General features: G+C 43.5%; 1 protein-coding gene across 1 annotated transcript in view; it reads left to right on the top strand.

Moving 5' to 3' along the window:
- bcl2b (BCL2 apoptosis regulator b) overlaps nt 1–15,585 on the top strand; it is a 37,272-nt gene extending 21,687 nt beyond the window's left edge. The window contains exon 2 of the mRNA XM_049597882.1: nt 10,720–15,585. Within this exon, the coding sequence (XP_049453839.1) occupies nt 10,720–10,857 (138 nt within the window). The 3' untranslated portion in view covers nt 10,858–15,585. The remainder of the gene's footprint in view (nt 1–10,719) is intronic.
- Nucleotides 15,586–18,068: the final 2,483 nt, after the last annotated feature.

The raw sequence follows: 18,068 nt of genomic DNA, 5'->3' as shown, positions 1-18,068 counted from the left end.
AAAAAGGTTTCTTTTGTTTCACGACGGGATTTGCTTTCTGTTCTCTTTTATCAGACAGACTGATATTACTCTGTAGTAACCATATCGCCTGGCCTTTTAAAGGGCTGTTAAATCCGCGGGAGAATTTATAGGATCATTTCAAAGGCCTCATACTTTTAAAGGATGTGCTAATGTCAAGTTTTCTGAAGCTACTTGTGCTTAATTCTCTCTTCACTGGATTATGTTTGCATTCTCATTAAAAGATCCCAGACATTTGTAGCCTATACACTTTAGTACTACATGTTTTATCCAACCAACAATCCAAAACCCAAAGATATTCCTTTTAAAAAGATACAAAAAAAGGCAGAAATCTAAGGAGGTTAAAAAGAGGAGAAGTCATGGCACCATATTGCCTTGTATCTGTGGGGTACAACATAATACAGCACAGTAAAATCTGGTCTGCTCTTCCCAAAAGGCTCAATAGCTGGTGCACTATCATACATGGAACATGGGGATGATTGATTTGTTTCACTGGGGCATCTGCAGTCCGAAATACATTTAGGAAGATATGGGTGAGACTATTACAATTTTGCAACTATTGAAAAGATCCTTAATGAAATGCCAAAAACCAATGATTTCTATATGAACGACTGCACTATCTATCGTTTATTGGCCGCCATCCATTCAAGTGTATTCAGAAAGTTCTGTCAGGCCAAGCACACCAACAACAGCGCACCCAAAAGAGCACCTGGGTGGACACGGTCCCTTTATTTCTAGCGCTGTCTGGTGTAACCCATCAACATGGCAGCTCCAGTTACATTGTGCATATGTCATACCCTATAGGTCCCATGGGGTCAAAGAGCATGTCCCAACCAATTTTGAATAGAAAAGAGGAGAGAAAAGAAGGAAACCCTCACATTTGAAATGCAGAAATCAGAGAAAAACAATGCCTAAAAATGTGTTTGTTTTGAGAAGATGAATACGACTGTTTTGTCTGTCTGTAAGCTAACTGTAGCTGAATGTAAGTCTCAGCCAAGGCATTATCTCAGGGTCTGTAAAAGTGAAGCTAACGCTGACATGTCGTAAACCTGCATTCTTTCTAATGGCCAGCAGGGGGCGACTCAAATGGTTGCCAAAAAATCTGCTTGTATAGAAGCCTATGAGAATAAAATCCTACTTCAGTTGGTTTCTAACCTCAATGAATAATTTCCTAACAGGTTTATGGTCTTAAGTGCTTGTTTCGAGTCTTTTTCAATTCAGCGTGATGTTAATTTGTAAGTTAGGATCCTGTTTAGAGTAAAACAGACGAAAAAGCCAGGTGTGCTTCAGGAAATGGCTACCTTGTGATTAACAAGTCGCTACCTGCTGTCTTTGAGTTCTCAGCCAGACCCCCCTGTGCTCGTCCACAGCTCCACCATCTCATTCAGATATGGTCAGTTCTAGCGCCAGAAAACCTAGATGACGGCAGCCAGTATACCAATCTTGAGGGTTCAGAACCGCAGTCCACAGACAAAGGGTGACAACATGGTGGCTAAGTCCATTATTTTTATACAGTCTGTGTCTACAGCCAGCAGCTGGCTGGCGTGTCTTGGCATAAAGGCTGGGAAGAGGTAACAGATAGCTTAGCTTTGTCCAAAGATAACAGAACCGCCTAGCAGCACCTCTGTAGCTGACTAATTAGCATATGTACATATATATCATGTTCATTTAATCTGTGCAAAAACAAGAGGTGCAAAAATGACAGCACACCATTTACAGGATATGTGCCGCACCATTTCTCGAGTGGAACCAGTAACTTCTTGGAGTCTCAGCTAGCCTGACAAACACACAATATGTAACTGTTAATTAGTGAGATTCAGAGGTGCTAGTTGAAGGATATTTTTACCTGCGGATAGAGTCACGCTAGCTGTTTCTATTCTTTGTGCTAAGCTAAGTGTATAGGGAGGACAGTCGCTTCACACTGAACATACAAACATGAGAGTGGTATCAGTCTTCTCGTTAAACTCTGCCAGACAGTGAATGAGCATATTCCTCAAAATGTCAAACCTTCGATGACAAGATTAATAGACTGTGTATTTTAAACCGAGGATGCTATTCCCACATTTCAACACACAGTATTGTTTTGCTTGTCTGACCCACTAAAGGTTTGTGCAGTGATTGGGCGTATTTTCCACATTTGTACAGCTTTTCACCCGGTTTGTCATCATCACTTGGCTGTGAGCTTGTTGTTTCCAAGTATTGCAGTATTGTCACAGTGCAGTGAGGGGCTCAGCGTCCTCCGCTCCAAGCTGTTTGACGGTGCTGACACAGGGGGATTTACTGGGTAATGAGTATTGCAACAAACTCCTCCGTCATCTCATTTTTGCCAGCCCAGTCGATGGATGACACTCCGGAGACTTGATCGAACCTGACCTTGCTGCCAGACGAGAGTTTGCTGTCCTGTCACCCATTGTGTCTGGAGAGGGTTTTTGTGTGTGTGTGTGTGTGTGTGTGTGTGTGTGTGTGTGTACATGCACTGCAAGCATGTATGCATTCATACATGAAATAATTATATACACACATAAAAGAGAGAGATATTAGAGTATATTTGGATCAAAACAGATCAATTACAAAGGACATTAATGCCTTCCTTGCATTTTTTTTTATCTCCCATTACTCTCCCTTGGCTCCTGAAATGGGAGTTTTGTTTGACTTTAATTAGCTGCGGAGAAGTCTGCAAGAGGCTCATTAGAAAATCAAAGAGGGGCGGCAGCAGCAGCGTATGCAATATTATAAGTACGTTACTATGTGAATGCTTAGGAAATAAACAGAGCGTGGGGAGAAGCTCGGTTCAGAGGTGAATATAGCAGCGAAGCCACAACAGGCACTTTAATTACAAGTTGAACTTTAACCCACATCCCTTTCTCTTAGTCTTAGTCTGCCCGCAATTACCCACAGAAACGTCCCAAAACAGAGATGACTGCCTAATCATTTTTCTGTTTTGGCAAAGCGCTGCTTGGGGTTTTTAACGGAGCAAGCCAAGCGCACAAGATGACTCATTATCTTCCACACAAGTTGAGCAATCATTCCCAAAAGCAGGGGGATACCCAAAGGATCTGGTAAATATTTGGCATTTCCTGTTACCCTTTAAGATAGTGGAAGGCCATCCGAGGAACAACAGTGCAAAATACAATCCCTTTGTGTTCATGAGAAAGACTGAGCAAAAACCCAGAGGTCTAAATCATGTGAAAAACAAAGCAGAGGTCGAGGACAGGCGCTCTCCCGCTGGTGGGAAAAGCAAATCATGTGTGAAGCTTCCAGCCGGGGTAACCATGACACTCAGGCACCAAGTTGCCACCCGATGGCTGACGATGGGATCCTCTCAAGTCTGACTCCTTTGCTCTGCATGCGTCTCTCTGAGGGATTCATTGTGTGCAGTAAAAATGAAGGAAAGGGAGTGTGTAAACCTGGCCAGGCATTTTCCCATTGGATTCTTGGCTTCTGTAGGGCGGCTGTGACCTTTATAAAGCCATTGATCCAAAAAATGAATACTGTGGAGAGCTGCAGCCTGGACTTTATGTCCCAGATGCACACCTGCTGTCGGAGGCAGATGGTTTGCTGCAGGGCAGTGAGATGAGTTTTTGAGGATTATAGAGTCTTTTGTTGATGTGATGAATGCAGATGTTTTGTCCTTTCCTGTCCCTGCAAACTTTCTGTGCCCTTCTTTGCCAGCTGCTTATTATTATTTCTTTCAAAGGCCCAGGTTTTTTTTTTGTAATGACAGCTAATACAAAAAAAGAGTTTCGAGAGAGAGAGAAAAAAGAAAGTGCCAAGGTTTGTTTTTCACACCACTCACATGGTTGCAGCAACACTGCTCGCTAACGTGTGGGTGAAAAAGTTCCAGGAGCATGCCTCAGTCTCATGATATCCACCTGACACCCTCCCCTCCCTCCCTCCTCTATCTCTACCCAGCTCTCCCCTGGGTCAGTCTCGAGTTATTACCGTCCATGTCCTTGTGGGATTCTTTTAAACATCCATCACCGCTCTTATGAACCTCTTACCGTAATTGGCCCGCTTTTGTTTCAGACTTAAATAGGAGATAATCTATGCCGGCCGTCTGGGACGTATTGAGGACACGCATCATGAGTTTGCCATTTTGCAGAGCCTCACTAGCGGTCAGTCACATGCACTTGCTGCTGGACCCGGTGGCTGGTTTGTGTTGTTGCCTCAGTAAGCTGTTATTTTCCTGGAGTAGGTGGAAAGGAAAAAAACACAGAGGCAGTGTTTATGCCAGCTAACACATTCCCCTCAGCTGGAGGTCTGACTGAAGAGCTTGTTCTCTAATTAATACCTGAATCCTGGAGAGAAGGAGGGAGGGAGGGTGTCATCACCGACAGACAGGGCTTGTTCACAGTTCTCTAGAATAAAGCCGTATGACATTTGCTCTCCATTTTTAGCCACGCTAGCGGCATGGCTTAGAAATGGCAATGTCTGTTGGTGAAGCCCTTAGGAAGTGTGCTGGGCTTTGAAGCCAATTTGACATAGTGGCCAAACCATGGCATTACAACTTCTGGGTCTGTCACATGAAGCCTTTACACCCCAAAATTTCCCATTGACTTTCATAGTGAAAGGGACGTCTGTAAATCAGTGGAAACATTCTTTTGAGCATCACAAAGCCCACAAAATGATTTGTTCCACTATCAGAATTTGATCCATTAGGTCCAGTAACATTTGGAAAGTTAACAAGAGCCACACCATTAAATCATTTTTATCCCCATCCATGTTAGCAGAGGGCTAAACTGGAGGTAAGCTGCACAGCCGGTGGAAATCCCCAATGGAAAAAAACTGATGTCTGTGAAGATTCTCAGTCATCCAGGTCATGGTAATCATAAGTGCTATATCGTAGGCAAGTGGACTTGCTTGAGTTCAAATTCAGGTCGAGACTCAGCTGTACATTTACATCTAAAGGAGAAGGGACACTCCTTCGAGGACAGCAATGTCCGCATCTTGGCCAGAGAGGATAGATGGTTTGAAAGAGGCATTAAAGAAGCCATCTACATCAAACTGGAACGACCATCGTTAAACAGGAGGTGGCTTACGACACCATTTGGACCCATCAAACCCAAACGAGGTGCCAGGTGGGTCAACGACTCACATGTGACCTTAACAACTCTGTAAGGGTTCACACCCACACAGAGTCCAAAGCCTGCGACTCCGCACCAGTCCGTTAGAATTGAAGAACCTTTTTGGATGAGAGGCGGAATGTCTTCAAGAAACTCAAGCGAGTCCAGTTGCCTACAATATAACACTTAGGATCTCAAAAACTCACTGATTGCCATGAAATTTTTTACTGACACTTGTGGTCGCCAGAGGAGAAATCCTGTAAAATATGGATGGACACAAACTTTGGTCCAGATATTCATTGTTGCCAGAGGATGAATCCTAATGATGGTGCTCTGACTTCTCTTTTAGCACCACAATGAGGTGATTTAGAGTGAAGTATCTCAGCAACTATTGGATGAATGCCATAAAATGTATTTCAGACATTCATAACTAGCTCAGGATCAGTTGTGATGGTGATTCTACAAAACCAATTCCTTTCCCATCACCCTCAGGCCCTGTCCACATGTTTACAAGTGTATTTGAAAACATAGCTTTTACTATGCATTTTGGTCTTTTGATTAACCTCAAACTGCATGTTGGGTCAGATGTTTTGTAAAACACTATTGTCATGAACCGGCTCCATGTTCAGACAAACAAGTGAGACCACACAAGTAATTCTGGTTAAGTAAAATAAATGTATTTAACCAGTTTTAAACACTACTAAAAAATGAGTCCGTCTCAAACTAACATAACAAAACAGCCCAAAAACCCCTGTTGGCCAGGAGCAGAGAGAGACAGGAACTGAGACATCCAGCCCTCTATATAGACTCAGTGGCTTAATCAGGTAACTGCATTCAGGTGTGGCTCATTCTTCAGCCACACCTCTGCACACTGGCCCGCCTCCTGCAGGGGAGCAGAAGATAAGACAGCACAGGAATAGTCTCGCCACCAGACAATCAGAGATCTCCGCCTTCTGATAGTTTGGGGACACTCCTTTCTAAAGTGTGTTTAACACACCAGCGAAAACGGCCGGCAACAAAACAATGTCTCTTGCATTTTTGAAAAGAACACGCCTTCTTGGAAATGTGTGCTCCCCCTTTTCTTGTCCGCAAGGAAACAAACACACAGAGAGCTTGAAAATGGATGCCGAGAGATTTAACTCCGTTTTATCAAACGTGTGCTCATCCGTAAAGAATTTTTTTTTCCAGCAGATGTCTTAGTTACAACATGATTGAGCTAACTGGAGTAGTTTCATATCGTATCCGACAACGGGAGGCTTTTAACAGATGACGTCCTGATGTTAGCTTTGCTGCTAGTGTTAGCTGTCCCTGTCAGCTGATGCTTTCTAGACATCGTAATTTCCCAAAACTGAATAAATACCACACATAGCAACACAAAACTGCTTTGCTAGCTCAATCATGATGTAACTAAGATGTCCGCTGGAAAAGATATTTTTTTTCACTGACCGTTTATTGAGTTATTACTTATTACAGACACCGCTAACGGCTAACAGGGCTAACAGCTAACGGTTAGCCCAGCTAAACATGCACACAGAAATAGTAATGTTTGTGCAATCATTGTGTTTATAGACTTTACAAACATCGGATTAGTCTAAACGGTGATACAGTGATGTGAAAAATGTACATATATATATGTATGTATATAGCTAAAAGCTCTGCTGGTTTTCTACCCGGAAGTATTTGTAAACAACAAGGCGATTCCCTCTATAGTCCGGCCGGATGGATGAGTCATGGCTTTGTAAAAGATTATGTTTGTTTCTTTTAGTTGGCGAGAATGTGTCGCCGCAAACACAACAAACATTCACTAACTTTGACGGCGTTTTCCGCGAGCACGGCTGAGCCATTTTGTACCGCTACACGTGTTTCTAGTAGGACTATGTTTACAAGCACAAGAGTTCAGCGAGCCACCGAAGGACCGCCCTGCAGATTTACTATTGGTTCTGCAACGTAGGGAGTTTTCCAAAACTCTGAAATTGTATCCGCCCATCTAAACACAAAATAAGGGACAAAGTCATCAGTCTTTAGTTAAGCAAAGCGCCTAAAGACTGACTTGTGAGTCTAGCACAGGAACAACTACCAAAGGGGGAGAGGTCGTCACACTGTCCACGTTGAAGGTTTTCAGAAACGTTTTCAGTGTTGACATGCAAACAGGGAGACAGAGTTTTTGGCTTGAGATGTTAGAATGTGTGAAGCGTCACAAATGAGGCAACGTTTTGTGCAATGCCAGAGATGCAGATTCTAACCTTGCTGACAGGACTTTAATAAGTTCATACATAAATGTACAGTTAAGGGAGACCGGGGTTGGTTGTCACACTATTTACTCATGTGTGAATTACTCATTAAGAAACTACAAGTACAGTGGCGTCAAAACGAGCTCCAGGTAGTCTTCCAGTGACAGCTTTTTTCAGGCTTCTTGCATCTTCTTCTTTGTGTGGCTGTAGGGGTTACATATTGTCGCCGGTTGGTTTGACATGCCATTGAAAGCTCTTCAACTGTGTTTTTTATTTGGACAGAGATTTTCTTATAACTGTGTGTGGACGGGAATTTTCTGAAAACGAAGGAGGGAAAAACCCTGTTTTCAAAAATAGACGTGCCCTTGTGGACTAGTCTCGTGTGTTTAGTGCTAACAGGCCCATCATAGCATGCTAACATGCTAAATTGAATTGGTTACAATGGTAAACATTACCTGCCTAGAATTAGCATGTTAGCATGCTGACGTTAGCATTTAGCTCAAAGCACAGCTGAGATGAGTCTCACAGAGCTGCTGGCACGTCTGTGGACTCCTCAGTCTTGGGTTTGCCCTGGATAATAATTAAAAACGCTCAGCTGCAACAAAGGAAATGCCATGCGGTTAAAGATATTGCAGACTGATTTAAGAGCGTAGTGTGTTTTGACACCAGAGGGCTTTAAGTGGGAAGAAACTGCTGATCCTTCCTCCTCTGTGTCACTGACTGGCCCCCAGCCTCAGGAATGCGACAGAACGGGAAGGGAGGAGAGGGAAACAGGAAATACTTTTGTCTCCCCGCAGCACTTCAGAATGGATGTCTCCTTTTTTTAGTCCTGTGTGGGCCTTTTTTTCTCCTTTTCTTTTGATAATTCGGAAACTGTATGTTAAAACGTGAAACTTGTGTAATATAATGTAATGACCCAGTTTTGCTGCTACTAGATCAAGGTCAAACGAAACACGTGTATTCCAGTTAGAATTACAGAAAACATAATTACTGTAGGTAAATTGAGTTAAATCAAGACTGATTAAAATAGAATGATAATAGATTCCCATGGGAACTGACACAGTAATGTTGTAGTGAATTAAACTTAACAATTCACCATTGTTCACAGAAAGGTCACGTTACAGCTGAAAACAGACACACAAATACAGCGTTACAACACTGCTACTAATGTGGCTAGCTTCATAACAATAGAGTCGATATTCAATAGGAAACTGTTGATATATCCTCTCCTAAACCCCCCTAAAACACACTCTATTCTAGTTGGGTTCAAGATAATCTACTTGTGTGTCTGTGTGTGGGAGAGCGAAGGGCTTAGCACCATGACTTCCTGTCCAGCTGTTCCTGCTGTCACTGCTTATGAGCAGATGTCTGTATTTCCTCGTCAGAGACACGCAGCCGTGGTATTTGCTCCATGGACCCTTGCATACGCTCACACACTCTGAATTTATAACAGGCCTCTTTTTAAAGCCCCTGTTAGCAGCCGAGAGCAGAGCGCCCTCTGAGTCACATTAATATATTTATGCGTCAGTGCTGCAGGCGCTCGTCCACTTGTTAAAAAAAAATAAAAACAGCAACACCCAAAATGTGTTGACGTGCAGTTTGGTTCTTTTTGGTGATTCCCATGTTTGTTTAGTGTGTGTTTCTGGGTGTGCTGTGTGTCTCTGTGCATGAAGGGCGTCTGAGGTTGTGCGTAGGAGTGTGTCTGTAAGCTGAACAGTAATGGATCTGCTTGCAGCATGGGTGTAATAACACTCTATTTCCACCCATATTTGGTGCTGGCCAAGGGATTTACATCTTAAAGGGTCAGTTCACCCAAATTTCTCACCTCTGGGTAGATAGTTGTGCAGTTTTATTTTTAGATTTTGAGATTTCCGCTGCCAGGTGACCACAGCATGTTCATGTATTATAACTGCTTATTTTCCTTTATTGCATTTTAACAGGATGTTGTGCAGTGTGACAGCTGTATTTGTCCGTGTTTATCGTTGTAAGGATGTGATAAAATCTGAATGAATTAAGAAGCAACTTTTACCACAACATACTGACACAGTGTTCTGTGGATTATGTAAGAGGTACTGTTACTGGAAAGAAATGTTGTGGTTGAATTCCTTTAGTATCCACTGTCAAATCTCAAAGGTGGATATGTCAAAATCTGGTGAGATCAAGGTGAAACTAAAACAACCACCCACCAGCGGAAAGTTTCACGAGTTACATCATTTGGTGAACCAGTCCTTAAAATGATGAGGCTCTTCTTTGTTATTGTCATCAAACCTGATTAAATGACCACAGCCAAACATTAATTGATCATACTACCACGTATTGGCTGTGTGTTCAAAAACTGATGTTTATTTTCTCCGTGCCGTAGTGCTGCATTGTTGTCCAGAATTATTAAAAACACATCAGTGAGTTACTCTGTTGTCACTGGATGACGTGTTCCTTCATTTCAAGGAACATGGGCACTGTTAGTTTATTTTGAGTCACCGCCACATGCTGTCCTGCTGGTGTAAATACTCACAAGAGCACCAAATGTGTATCAATCCGCAACTGAAAATAGTCCCCCAAAAAATGCACTATTTACTGCTGATAAATGAATAAAGTTATATATTTGTTGAATGTTTTTGAAAGAACAGTTCACCCCAAAATCAAACATTAGTATTTTATAGGGCTGCCACCAAATAAGAATTTTTCTAGTAGACCAATAGTCGTCATTTAGGTCCATTAGTCGACTAGTCGCCTGCATGTTTACGGCGGGGCAACACAGTGGTTTGAGTTGAAGGTGTGAGAAAGAATAGTATCAGTAACATTGTTAACACTGTGCTACATTACAGAGAAATACAAACCATACTAATGAACCTTCATTAATATAGGCCTATATTTTATCTCCAAGTGCACGTCACACACTGAGCGAGCCGCCTGTTAATGACGCTGTGGGCTAATGGGCATGTAGCTACTTCCATGTTTCAGATGATACGTCATGTTTGTAGTCGACCAATGAAGATGAGTTTACATATCACCTTGGGTTCGTCCTTCACCTTCTCAAAATGATCCCACACTTTGGATTTCCTGCCCGACATGTTATTAACTAGCCTGTGGAATAACCGCAGGTACCAGCCCTGGAAATTAACGCTGAGCGTTGATTTATTTTGACAAGGTGCAGCTCCTAATAGAGTGACTGATAAATAGCACTACACATAAGAGGTAAAATATTTTTGATTTGGGGTGAACTGTCCCTTTAAAGATATTAGTCTTCAGTAGGAACAAAAGGGATGCCAGCCTGATCCTTCATGGTGGTTCCTAGTTGACTCCACCCATCAAATAACCAGCTGATGCAAGACCACACACAAAAGTAAACACACGTTCTTTGACAGCTCAGTTAACTGTCTGTCTTTCTCCTCCTGTCTCTCTCCCAGGATGCCTTTGTGGAGCTGTATGACAGACAGAGGGACACCCTCTTCAGTTGCTCCTGGCCCTCCATCAAGACGGTCTTCGGTCTGGCTGCACTCGGGGCAGCGAGCCTCACCATTGGAGCGTACCTTACACAGAAGTGAACGAACCCTCTTTCTACCAGCTTGACTTTATTCCTCATCCTTCTCCTCCTTTTTTTTTTTGCTTTTCATAGACGCCCCTGACCCCTCAGAGACAACCTTCAGACTCTTCCGAATCTGGCTCTCTTCAAAGCCCTCTCTCAGAAAGCTCCCTCTTCCTCGCCCCTCCATGTCAAAACAGACACGAATCAAAACAACTGAAGCAACCAGATGCACAGCCCGTACAGAGCAAAGGACGTCTTGAAAGGAGGCAGCTTAGATGTAATCACACTAAGCTGAGTGCAGCTGAGGAGTGAGGAGGTGGCATCAGTGGCATGCATCTTTTATTTTTTGTTCTGCCTGCTTCTGTACTAGTTATAGCATGAATGTTGAGTGTTAGTGTAGACGTTGCATGTGTCAGAGCTCATGCGGGACCTCTGTTTGGAGGCCTTGATGATGGGGGTGCAGGGACAATGATGCCCCACACCGGAGCGGCCGCAGCCCCGCCCCTGCTTGTTAGGGTGAAGAACCCCGTTTGAACTATGGACTCTGGTTACCCCCCCCCCCCCCTTCCCCTGCAGCCGTCCTTCAAAGGACTTCCTCCACAGAACAGCTGCTCAGAATGTATAATGGAAACAGCTTGCTACAACCAACGCTCCTCAGACAGCTCCAGTGAACTCTGAACACACTGCACCATTATACTTCCCCCGGCCTTCGATATGTAAAGGAAGGACCAGTGGAAGACTGAGCTCTGCTCATCTCTCTTTAGCAGAGCTCCTTGATTTTTATGTTGGTTTTAATTTGTTGCAGCACGCCAAACTCCAAATTGTCTGGATTTACTGCAGATACGGAGGCGACCGTAAATTTTCAATGAGTGAAAAACACGCTGAAGACGCCTGATGTTGCATAGAAATCACGTTGATTAACATGCTTCGAAAAATGTCGACCACAGCACAAAAGAGCAAGGTAGAAGTAAAATAAGCATTGCATTTTGCATCTTAAGAAGGGAGTGAGGCCCCTGCGACACAAAGATTTTAAGAGTGCATTCCTCGAGCAAAGCGATGTGAACAAGACCACCCCTTGGCTTAAATGACTCCCCTCTAAAAGCAACATCATTGTTCACACCGAGCAGCTCTGAAAACTCACCTTTTCTATTTTCTACCAGCTTTCTTACTCCACTTGTGGTCAGATTGTTTGGGCTCGCCCAGGTCTGAGAGCTGACCCTGTCAACATGTGTCCACCAGCTGCTGAGGCCCCACAGCGACCCGGCACTGCTAGAATCCACTCCGACAAAGACGCTTGTTGAATGAGAAAACCTCACTTGGCTACAGATGACTGAGTGGAATACCGCGGCAGCAGGGTTCAAGCTCAGGACTAAAGCCAGCGTGTCCCGTGTGCTGGAACCTGAGATGTCCCCTCTCTCCAGCTTGCAAATGCATTCAGTCATTGATTTGTTTTATTGATGTTTGTCTTGTGTTACAGTCTGATAGAAGATTTGCTCACAAAAGCTCCAAAACATTTTATTGTACACAGTACTTAGCAAGTCGGTTATAGAATATAAGTGATTTTTTTTCCTTTCCTCTGTCATTAAAAATCTTCTTTGTTGCATGGATGAAAGATTCTTCACACGATAAATATGTGTAACCATATTTATAACAGAATAGTGTAGGACAAGACAAATTACAGCAAAGGAGTTGCTTTTTTCTATTTATTGAGAGGTACAAGATCACAGATTTTTTAATAGTACTTTGATGAAAAATAAATTGTTTTCACTTTTTTTCTATTCTATGGAATCACACTGTAATTACATTTTTTCCTGGCTGCTATTATAACAAGAAAGATGTTTTTTTTTTTTTTTTTTTTAAAAAGTGAATTTCTGTGTCGTATTAATATTGGCTTAAGGCTGCTATACTGTCGATTTAACTTTTACTTATACAGCTTAAACTGCCACAGATTTACAGTATAGTTCTAGAGAGCTGGAAACCAAAGTTAACTTGTATTAATCTTTAATTTAAAAAACAAAAAAACAAAAAAAACAAAAAGTAGCTTAAAGGGACAGTTCACCCCAAAATAAAAAATACATGTTTTTCCTCTTAGCTGTAGTGTTATTTATCAGTCTAGATAGTTTTGGTGTGAGTTGTCGAATATTGAAGATATCAGCCGTGGAGATGTCTGATTTCTTTCCAGTATAATATAGCTAGATGGCACTCAGCTTGTGGTGCTCAAAGCCCAAAAAAAAAAAAAAAAAAATCATGACCTGGTTTCTCAAGATAATCCACAGACCTTGTTGTGAGCAGTTATATTTAGGACCACCCACCCACCAACTGTAGCACCATGCAGAAGGAAGTGTGCATCAGGCCCCCAAGAAAGCTGCTTAGCCTTGCAGCTTATTTTTCCCAGTGGTCACTTGCGGTATTGCAGCACAAAAATTCCCCTTAGACCACCATTGTAAAACTGTTGACAGGACACCTCAAACTGCAGACAAGGTCAATTATGACTCTTTCAATTATGAATATTTGTTACACGGAGGTTTTATATTTGTAAAATTTTACTCAAGCCAGGAAAAGTGATTTAAAAATCTGTGACATCATTAAAATGTAATGGATTGGCGGTTTGGTGCGGTGTGGTGAAGAGGGAGCTGAGCTGGAAGGCAAAGCTTTCCATTTACTGGTCCATCTACATCCCAACCCTCACCTATGGTCATGAGCGCTGGGTAGTGACCGAAAGAATGAGGTCGCGGACACAAGCAGCCGAAATGAGTTTCCTCTGTGGGGTGTCTGGGCTCAGCCTTAGAGATAGGGTGAGGAGATCAGACATCAGGAGGGAGCTCAGAGCAGAGCCGCTGCTCCTGTGCATTGAAAGTGGTCAGTTGAGGTGGTTCGGGCATCTGATCAGGATCCTCCTGGGTGCCTCCCGTTAGAGGTGTTGCAGGTATGTCCAACTGGTAGGACACCTCGGGGCAGACCCAGAACCGATGGAGGGATGACATATCTCATCTGGCCTGGGAACGCCTTGGGGTCCCCCAGGAGGAGCTGGAAAGTGTTGCTGAGGAGAGGGGCGTCTGAAATACTCCCCTACAACCCAGCTTTGGATAAGTGGTTGAAAATGGATGAATAAAATGTAAAGTCTATGAGCCGAATGGGAACTCGCTGTGCATATTCAGTAGGCGGCATATTGCTGAAGCAAACCTGGAGGCTAGAAACTTTTTTGGTATATGCACCAGGCGATCAGTTCCATTGGACTGAATCGGCTCCATCTTGGAGTCCGGTATCAGGGTATTATTATATATCTATGGTGAGCGTCTACTGCTAGCTCACCTAGCACCACTGAGCTAGCTAACATTACAGTTCAGTAGCAACCCGGTCTCACTACGAAGTCGTCAAAATCCGGTGCTTGGGCAGTGACTTGTGGCGTCAGACACTGATAAAAAAAGGTGTTCTTTAACGTCAACATGATACACGGCCGGTCGCTGTTACGGTTTAACAGTGCTCAGCGGCTTCAGGGGTAAACGTGGTGAGACAAGAATGACAGTTGAGGTGGCGAAAGTCTGAGTGGGGTGGGTGGGCGTTCATGTTCTGTAAGATCATAAAGCCAAACCCTGCTCTTTTTTCCTAAACCTAACTACGTGCGATAGAGGGAAAAAAAAAGTCAATTTGCGTTGTTGTACTGACGTAGTGTGTTTATTTTGAAAGAGACTGTATGAAAACAGTAAATTTCAGTGAAAATGGAAGTGCATTTTGAAAGACACCCAGGGTACCTTTCACGTCGTGTCTGGACATGGAAGGTCCTTGACCAAATGTCGATATGTGACGAGGTCGGAGTGAGAATGTGTTGTCAGTAGAGGAGGACGCCATTAATGATTACGTCTCACTTGAACATGGGCGCAAGCCTCTCGTCCATGTGTAGATGCATGTTATGTGAGCTGAATCAGTTGGTGGGTGTAGCTTGGTAGAAAGAAAATAGTTCCCACATGAAACTGCTCACAACAAGGTCTGTGGATTATCTAAGATAAGAAAGAGACATTGCTGTTGAGTTTTTTAAACATATTTTATCCGCGCTTTGAGCACCACAAGCAGAGTGACATCTAGTTCCATTATATTGAAGAGAAGACAGACATCTCTACAGCCGATATCTCCAAAACTCAGCAGCTCACACAGAAACAATCTACATTGATAAACAGCACTACAAGTAAAAGATAAAATATGAATTTTTGATTTTGGGGTGAGCTCTCTCTTTAAGGAGAATACACATCACTTCACCTCACTGAGTCTGTTCAGTGAGGTTTTATGATCTCTCTGTGGAGGGTTTGTCTCGTGTTACTGTACTATATCAGCTTAACTTTTGTCAGCTTTGTGCTCCGATGATAACTCAGTGCTTTTTCTGTAAAATGTTGACCTGCCAGACTTAAACCTTGTCTCAGTTGTCACTATAAACCACCCCATTCTCATTACAGCAGCTCACAGTGTGTGATATTCCCAGTGATGTGTGTGTAAGAGAGAAGCAGACGGTGATTTATGAGCAGGAGTAGGAACAGTTCAACAGCAATATACTGTAATTTTTTATATTCTCTGTGCATATATGAATGTAGGCGCCATGGTTGCTGTACTGTTTTATGTCTATAATCACAAACCTGTAGCACTTATAAGAAAAAAAAGTGAATTGTGTTTCTGTTGTTTACTGCTATATCCACGATAAGCTAGCGGGATCATATTGTTCCTAATAAACCAGATTTCTCAAGCAGCTGCAGTCCAAGTTCATGTTGCGTCTGCTTCTTTATCGATTCTCCGCTTCGTCTCTGAGCGTGTCAGCAAGACAGAAAGAGAATAAGAGATGGTTTAGGTTGAGAGCGGTGTATCAACAGTGCTCTTTTGATTATCTGTTATCCATCCACAGCTGTGAACTGTAAGCTCGGCTGTGTCAACGTGACAGTCTCCTTGTTGAAGGACCGTGCAGGCGCAGCAGCCGCACCCCATCAGACATCAAAGCTGTCCCCAAACACTGCACTTGTCAGCCTCCCCTCTTCTGCTCCATGCGCTGCTAAACACGAGTGCAAAAACCCAAAATGCCCTGCGGCCAGGTTTTTTTTTTTTTTTTTTTAACACCCCCTGCCTCTGTTCTGATCACACTTGTCTTCAAAGGCTACGGCACTGCTTGCTGCTCGGTGGAATCTGTGAAAAGCATGATGCAGTAAAACTAATGTTGAAAGAGTTGAGTGGGTGCGAGAAAATGAGGGAAGAGGAGTGAAAGAAAGTGGTGGTAGTGTATGTGTGTGTGTGTGTGTGTGTGTGTGTAGATATATCCCTGAGGAGACCAACAGCGTAGGGAAGTTCATTTGGGCTGGCGCCCCACGCAATCCCTCCTCTCTCTCCCACTCGCCATGCATATAAAATGCATGACACGCTCTGAAGAGGAATTTTAAATCAAGCCCTAGACTTTCAAAAGAGAGTCCAGTGTGGGTGTGGATGGTGAATGTGTGTGTGTAAGAAAGAGATGGGCAGTGAGAAGAGGAGTAAGGGGGGAGGGAGGATAGTGAAGCCCTCCTGCCTCTTCTGCTTTAGGGCTACAAGGTGTAGAGGAGGCTTTCCCAGCACTGGATATCACAGGGGAGATTGGGAGATCAAAGCAGATTGTCTGGAGTAAGTCTGGTCCAGTTTTACCCCTCATTTGGAAGTCCATCAGATCCACTCGTGGCACCTTTGCCTCATTTAGAGGCAACCTTAACTGCATTAAAAACTTCCTGCTGAAATCTAGCAATTTCCTTAAAAAGAGATCAAAAAAGGCACGCCTCTGAAATCATTCATCTCTTATTGGAATGTAAATATTCAATGAGAGATGAGTTACTTATTACACCAAAATAGGATCAGCTGTAGGAGCTGATTTTCAGGCCTTTGACAGCCTCAACTGTGTGCTGCAGTGTCACCTTGTGGCTGCTCCTCCTCAAACACCACAGCAGGGTTTAAAACATCAGTGCCAGGAGTCTGCAAACTTCCACCTCATCTCCGGGAAATGACAGCTGATTTCCCCCGAGCAGATCATCTTCAAATATAGAGGATGAACCATCAGCTGCTGCAGCGTTGGGCTGAAATAAAAAACCAGCCTTTTCTCGGTACTCTCTGGCACCCGGTTGCCTATCCCCACTCTAAAATATCCTCAGGGCAGCATGCCATGAAGAGAAAAGGCTCCAGGCTGAAGGCTCAACTGCTTCCAGCTTTGGTGATGACTGTTCAGCCGTCTGTGCTTAGTGATAGTCTTCTTAGAAATGTCTAATGACACAAAAAAAAGTGTGAGACAAGTGTCTGAATCTCACTGAATATGGTCATCAGCGGGGGGGGAGAAGACTTGGGAGGCAGGTGGTGTAAATGCCAACTACAGATCGTGTCTGTGATCAACAGTAAACACAAAAGGACCATTTGTTCAAAGCCTTCAAAAGTAAAGTTAAACTCTTTAATGTGAAGTTAGTGTACGTACCATGACACTGATTTCATATGAGTTTTGTGGAGTTTCTTTTTTTAGAGTTTGGTTGATGTGAAATAAAATGCAAAATTAGGAAAGTATTGCAACACTGTTACAGTAGTCCATCATGAAAATTAGGGATGCATGATACTGGACCGCCGCTCCACCTAACTGCAGAGAACATCAAGTCTCTCCTGTAGTGGGTTTAACATATTTATTATGCCTGCTCTGACCATGAGAGTTTGCCCATCCAGTCTATGTGTTTTTTTGGACTGGGAGAGGGCTTTTGACTGCATCCCTCGGGGAGTCTTGTAGGGGGTACGGCAGGATAACGGGGTACAGGGGTCGCTGCTACAGGCCATGCAGTCCCTGTATGACCAAAGTGAGAGCTGTGTCAGCATACTCGGCGTAAAGTCAAACACATTCTCAGTGAGAGTTGGCCTCCGCCAGGGTTATCCCTTTTTACCAATCCTGTTTGTGATATTCAGGAACAGGATCTCGAGGCGCTGCCGGGGGAGGAAGGGGCCTGGTTTGGGAACCTCGGAATTGCATCTCTGCTTTTTGCAGACGATGTGGCTCTATTGACTTCATCACACTGTGACCTCCAGTATGCACTGAGGCGGTCTGCAGCCGAGTATGAAGCGGTCGGGATGAGAGTCAGCACCTCCAAATCTGAGGCCATGGTTCCGTGTCGAAAACCAGTGGATGGCCCCCTCTGGGTTTGGAGAGTTATTGCCTCAAGCAAGGGAGTTCAAGTATCTCAGGGTCTTGTTCACAAGTGA

Source organism: Epinephelus fuscoguttatus, linkage group LG15 (assembly GCF_011397635.1).
Source record: "Epinephelus fuscoguttatus linkage group LG15, E.fuscoguttatus.final_Chr_v1".
In the NCBI taxonomy this organism is placed as follows: domain Eukaryota; kingdom Metazoa; phylum Chordata; class Actinopteri; order Perciformes; family Serranidae; genus Epinephelus; species Epinephelus fuscoguttatus.
This window is presented reverse-complemented; position numbering and strand designations above follow the sequence as displayed.